The 6,888-nt window shown below is 38.7% G+C and overlaps 1 protein-coding gene across 4 annotated transcripts in view; it reads left to right on the forward strand.

The window, feature by feature from the left end:
* LOC114467062 (lysophosphatidic acid receptor 2-like) overlaps positions 1–3,005 on the forward strand; it is a 31,787-nt gene extending 28,782 nt beyond the window's left edge. For 3 of the 4 annotated variants that reach the window (XM_028453084.1, XM_028453093.1, XM_028453067.1), the window contains exon 5: positions 1,527–3,005. In XM_028453084.1, coding sequence (XP_028308885.1) covers positions 1,527–1,619 — 93 coding nt within the window. In that variant the 3' untranslated portion in view covers positions 1,620–3,005. The remainder of the gene's footprint in view (positions 1–1,526) is intronic. The other variant, XM_028453075.1, reaches the window with a different exon arrangement.
* Positions 3,006–6,888: the final 3,883 nt, after the last annotated feature.

The following is a 6,888-nucleotide window of genomic DNA, read 5'->3' on the forward strand; positions in this document are numbered from 1 at the left end:
TGCAATAGAACAAATATTGTCACAAACGCATTTTTTTAACATCGCATTTTAGAAAATAAAATGTATTTAGCCATTGTGCCGAGCAGTTTTTGGTTGAAAAAGAATCCACTTTCCCATTACCATATTAAGCTGTTAATAAATATTGTATATCTATCCTATGATAAATATTGTAAGATAAATCGGCCTTTTGGGAAAGTAGCATTTAAACATTTAAATATTAACTACCTGACCAAAAGTGAAAAGTAACAATTAACAATGGGTGTTCAGAAAAGATAAAGCTAAGCAGTCAGGATATTTCACTATGGAGGGAGAAACTGGAGTGCTATCCTTTAGATAGTAGTACTTCATGAGAGCGGCCACAACGTATGCAGGTTGAGATGAATTAAACTAATTATTTTACATTAAAACTGCATCACACATTTACTAAATCAGCACAAATAGAGATGAAAAATATGCCAATTTACAAAAATAAAGAATTGCTCCATAATCCACCTCATGCTTTAAATGTTTTAAACCTGAGTTTTTGTTGTGCTTTTTTCTTCAACCATTTTGCAAATAATGCCTGCACTCTGCTGGAAAAGCGCATTATAAAATCATCAGCATGCATGCTTCTCATCAACCTGTCTTTGAATATGTTCCTGCACAACAATTACAAACATGCATGTGAGTTGAAGCGAAGATGTCAAACCTTCCATGAGAGAAATGAGAACAGAATGCCAGTGGAATTATCTCAATCAGACGCCTCAGATTCTAAAAACAAGACCATAAACAGCCCAAAACATCATCTGAAATTACCCCACTGCCTCATGCAATTCCTGCCTCGCTGTTTGATGTGTGTGCATATGTGCCCTGAACAAACACAGATGTGTGCAGATGGCCGGGTGGCTCGGGAATCTCCCTAAATTTCCTCCAGCTTGTTAATCTGACATGTGCTTATGTTTTAGGCCATCATGAGTGTGCCATTTTATGTCTGTGTGTCAAATTATTTTTCACATAAACATGTTTGACATGTGTTGGTATCAGTGATTTTAAGGTCAGCAGTCTAATGTGATGGGGAAAAAAAGAGTGAAGTGTTAGCTGTGTTTATAAACTACATATTAACAGGAAGTTGAAGTCTTTCATCTTTGATGACAAACCAATTGTTGGGGCAAGATGCTAAAATTGTATGAATATAGAAAGACTCAAGAGTTTTGTTAATGTGGATATTTGAGGTATATTGTTTTTTTTTTTCTCTCACCTCGAACATTTTGTTCTGCTGTAGCATCTTTTTTAGAACTATTTTAACAATAGCGTGAATAAATGCACTGCTTGGCTACATGTGTGATTTGTCGTCTTACTTTCTTTGTCACGTTTAAAAAAATGCAGGGTCAACAAAATGTCTTAACTTGTGCTTCTGTTCACTGCAACTAACCCATTTTCTCTCTTTTTCTACTGGTTCCTTTTCCTGCACCTAATCCCATTCCCTTTTCTTCTTATCTTGATTCCTTTTCTGTCATGCTCTCTTCTTTCTTCTCATCTGCCTGTAGAATTTTAAGTCTCGATCTACTGAGAGCAATGGGATACCGCTCATCCACCAGGCCCCAGAAGACATCACTGCCTCCTTGGAGAAAGGAAACTAATGGAAACACGCACGTAAACACCTGGCAGCTGTAATTTACTTGCATGTGTATGGAAGATAAACAGGCCTGGAAAGATGTTTCTTCTCAGCATGCACGCTGTTTGGAAAAGTCGAAAGGGATTTCTTGTTAACCTTTGCTAGCGACCCTCAGAAGAAGGTTCAGCTTGTGCCTTCAAAACTAATGGGGGAAGACTTGTAACATGTGTTGACCAATGTGACAGCAGATGACTCCTGTACGATAAACAGAAGTGTTCAGTCATCAACTTCCAGGAGCCAGACGAACACCAAGATCCACCATTAATGGGCTCGGAAGTCCAAGCTCCTGATGTCTTGATGCAGCTGAAACGGTTCGGATATTCCAGTGTTTCTCTAAACAGGAGACGAGAGAGTAAGGACAGATGTACCGAAAGTCGCCCTCAGTTTTAAGATGCTCTTTGCATTATTAAATTTAGTGTCATGTCTTTCTATAGAGGACCTTCACTGGTGTCTGAAGGTCAAGTCCAAGTGGAAGCTAAAAAAGGCAACTCTGACAAAACATATTTATTTTATTAACCATTTAATTTTTTTTTTTAAAAACTTCATCTTTTAATGTCTGCCTTGAACATGGTTATCACAGCTTTTTAGTAGTTCTCTTTAACTATCACTTTCTAGCGCTTGACTTTCTAACACTTTTTTCAGCAAACACTGTTATATCCATTATATGATTGGCCACTAAATCAGGGAATTTCAGTCTAAGTATGGTTTGCTGTTACTGCCAAGCTTTTCCCTGAGCAGAAATTTATTGAAATTTCAATTTTTGTTAGTGGTAAGCCAGCTCTCAGTGTGGAGTCACAGCAACTTAATACCAAGCTGGGAAAGAGAGGGACACCTACAGAGGTGTTTAAGATACCTGAAGAAATTATATTCGGGGTGTAAAGAGATTTAATTAAAAATGTAAAAAGCTGTCATTGTCTTCAATACACTGACAGAGTAATAGATTAGTCCTCAATGTCAATAGGTGGCACTGGGTATCACACTTAGGCAACACTGTGTTTGATGGTGTGTTATGCTGCTTTTTACAAAAGGTGTTGAACAGTCCTGTCCTTTATATTATATAGACTTGAATAATGCATTGATAATCAGTGCTTGAATAGTGACATGTATGTAACAAATTACTAATTTCGACATTATTCTAAGATGGGCTACTAATTATATGCATCTAAATTGAAGGTACAAATGTATAAACCAACTCGATAATAAAGGTCTGTTACCTCTCGGGTCGACTACTATTGTGACAAATTGTAATTAGTATACATTCTTTGTGATTTTACACTTTTAGCTTGCTTTAATAGAGTAGTTATCAACTTGTTGCCATTTGATGGCAGATGTTTTTTTTTTTTTTTTTTTAACAGTGATCAACTGAATAAAAATGTGTTCACGTCAATCTTGTCCATACAACATTTAGTGCTGCTGTGAGGATTTTCCAAGTGACACCTGTTTTTATTTGTACAAAGATTATTCATTTTGTCAGTTGTTTATTAAAGACTTCTGTGTTCTCATCCTTTCGTTGATCTACATTCCCAGTGAAGTGAGGAGATAGTCAAGTTCTCAAGGGTTTCCAAGGGGTCATGTCCTTTGAATCCGCTCTAATTCCTGGCCTCTGCTGTTTCTTCCCTCCCACTAAAGCATTCCTCTTCCACGTTTTAAAGAGATAATCTCTAAAGTGATATCAGCACTCTCCTGTCTGTCGGCAGAGAGAATCTTTTTCTTGTGTCTCCCTAGGATGTGTGACGGGATGGTTCTGTCCCTGCACTTCTTACCAGGCATTGCAGCACCCTCTTTAGAGGACTCAAGGCTTGCTTCGAAGGAGGTATCCTTTTTGGGGAACAGTGTTTTTGGCAGCCTTTTTAGTTTTTGTCTTGTCTTTAACTCTTATTAAATTCTTATTCGTTTTAGTCATTTCAAAATCTGATAAACTTAATTGACGAAAACTCAAAGGTTTTAGTCTAATTTTAGTTTTTTTATTATTATTTTAAGTATTAGTCTTTAAAATCCGTGTAAAGCAGAAATAAATTTGTGTTATGAATTTGTCACCCACAGAAACGTGTCATTGACCACTGAGCCAAATTTGAAAGATGAAAAAAAATTGCTATGTCCTGTATATAAAATTAGGTCTCAAAATCATGGAGAAAAAAAGCATTTCCCTCTGCTCTGAAATGTTGGGGGCGTGTCAGTTAGAAGGCACCATGCACGGGAAGGGCACGGCTCCAGCTTCGATACTGCTTTTCCCATTGGTTTTCCAAAAGTGCTCGGATCGCGCCAAATGAGGGGTCAGCGGAAAGGTCTGCTCCGCCCGAGTCGGAATATGTGCTTCCCCGTTAGAGGCAAAACACACAATGGCGGTGCAAAAAAGGTGCTAATTTCATGGAAAATGTGGCACCAATGGACGTTTTATTCCCCCAAGTCCGAATATGTGGTTTGTTTTCGGCTAGGGGCCGAATTATGCCCACTGGTGGCCGCAGAAGTATGGTGTGCTTCAGCAGCAGGGTCAGGTTTATCTTAATGATGGCGCCGTTACATAGCGCGGCTATGATTTCTGACCCACCCATTAAAGCTAGGGTAGGCAATATTCTCCAGATACACTTAAGTTTTTGGTTGAAATTGTCTTTATGTCCTGACAGAAATTAAGATCTTATGTGCTCTGAAAAAGGAACAAAAAAAATCCATCAACTGTAGCAGCTGTAAATCTGTAATAACTTCGACCAATGGAAAAAAATGAACCGTTTTTTTTTTTTTTTTACCAATCACGTCTCCCTGCCTCCCTGCGCATTCTCAATCCCTTGCATGCACGAGCTCACACTGAAAGCGCGTTACCGCTAACAGAGTTAAAACAGTTTTTGGTCACATTTTTTTAACATACAATATATAATGGTCAAGTTAATTGTTTACTTATGCTGAATGAGACATGAGCCAACAATGTCTCATGGTTACGATACACCGGGGCATGCACAGAGGTGTTTAACAGTTTGCTGCTCTTCCTTATTTGCGCCCATATTTTTAGGCAATTCAGGGCTATACCATTATTCATTTTCATTGTTGCAGGAGGGCCAGGTGATGAGAAAAGAAGAGCTGGAAGAGAACTGTTTTCAACACTAAAGTTTTCAATGGTGACCCACGCAGGAGTATTCTTTTTTATAGCCTTTCTGCCAGTAAGCAAGGGCCCTGAGATTGGCAGCCCAGTAATCGTGGAGGGAACATTATAGTCCTAACCCACCCTCTTGATTTCTGTACATTCATTTTGGAAATTCTATGTGCATTGTAGTTCCAGATAAAAGGCATCATTATTGATCTTGTTATGGCAATTATTATATTCATCATCATATCGTTAAATGTGTGTTCATGTGTACAATTTGTCATGTTTTATTACATGGTGACTGCATTACTCTTTGCACTTTTGAAACAGCTGAGTCATGTTAGATTAAACAGTACAGATCGTATTGTATCCACAGTGCAACTCACAGTCTCTGCTGAAGGCCAAACTCAAATTCACATGCAGATATACACACACACACACACTATCAAGGACAGATAACAGTGGCGCCAACCTTTCCTCCACTTCCACTGTTGGGAGCATCTGACTCCCTCCTTTTCTTTCTGTCAGGGTTGGGACTTTTTCTCATATCTGTATAAAGCTTACAACTGTGAAACTGTTAGTCAGTCCTGTAGACCCTGAGCCGGGGACAAGACCTTTTGGACCATGCTGCTTAGTACCTGGCCGCCTTTCCTTCCCACAGAATTTTTTTTTTTTTTTATTTTGTACTCCTTTTCATTTAGTTTTACAATTAATCTTTTTTATATATATATATATAAAATCATCAACCTTTGACTGGACATCATCATTCAACACAGAGCATAATTCATGTCACCAAATGAGGTCAACCGCAAATTTGCCGTGACAAATTGGCGATCACGAACAGGATCATCTTCTGCTCTGAGGGTGCTTCTGCTGCAGACCAGTACCGGAGAGCGGACGTGCTTAAAACCCAAAGCCAGGTTTTGGCATGGGACTCCGAGTCTGCCCCGCGGTGGTCTGCCTCCCAGACAGAGACTGGACCACGAATCATCGGTTGATCTTCAAACACCAATTCGGATTAATAAGGTGAATATGCCTATTTTTTTAATATATATATATATATATATATTTGCTCTGTGTTGATAGACAACCAGTCAAGTATTGTATTGATTTTCATTTGGAGGTTCTCTCCTCCTTCAGCTGTTCTGTGTTTTGACGCAGTGAAAAGACTGCCATAGGAAAGGCTCAAATGGTTGAAGTTCTTTGCTTTTTAATATTATAAGTTCCCTATATTTTCCTTCGGGCTCCGGATATTTTTGTTCAGGCATCTAGGACGGCCAGTCATTTTTTACTTTGATTATGTTCAGGCACCTCCACGGACAGCCTGTGAGGTCCTGACCATAGGATAGACAGGCAACCAAAGTTTCCGAAACACCCCGGTGCCATGTACCGAGTTCACCTCTGTACCGATATCAAAATAGATTAAAACCCTAACCTAATCCAATAAACTGTAGTGAAGGCTACAGGGAGTAAAACACTAATAATGGGGATCAAACAGACAGATGAAGATATCAGTGGGATATTATTGGATAAGTTAGTACTATTTATAAAAAATGAGAAAAATCCAATAAACAAATAATATATGCATGCGCATATACAATCTTGGTATGATTTGAACTCAGATCATGAAACCGGCAAGCTTTACTTTTTTTTATACTTTGTTTTTATTTTGTTTAAACGTGTGAATTTAATCAGATTTCTCCCTTTGGTTGTTTGGCTTTGATGTTGTCATTTTGGACGTGTCTCAGCTGCTCTGTCTTCTGTGCATTTCGGCTTTCTCTCAGCTGAACGTACGGATATTAGCAGTACTTTGATCCCTGGTTTCATCTCTGTCATGACGTGTGCGAAACCCTGTACGCGCGTGTAACACACACACACACACACAGAGAGAGAGATGATTTACACATACACACACTGTTGGACTCTATCCAGGCATAGCGCCCCTCATTAGCCAGTTTAGTGAAAGGTCACGTGATTAAGACGCCACATACTTGTAATACGGTCTGCTATTAATACATAGATTCCCAAAGCTAACAGCGTTAGTGCCACAACGTTGTGGTTTCTCACCTTTCCCTCTGCCTACAGAATAGTGCTAAGCCATTCAAACACAAACACTATTTTTATTTTTATTTTAAATTTCATTTGATTTCATGTTTGA

Source organism: Gouania willdenowi, chromosome 1 (assembly GCF_900634775.1).
Source record: "Gouania willdenowi chromosome 1, fGouWil2.1, whole genome shotgun sequence".
Taxonomy (NCBI): domain Eukaryota; kingdom Metazoa; phylum Chordata; class Actinopteri; order Blenniiformes; family Gobiesocidae; genus Gouania; species Gouania willdenowi.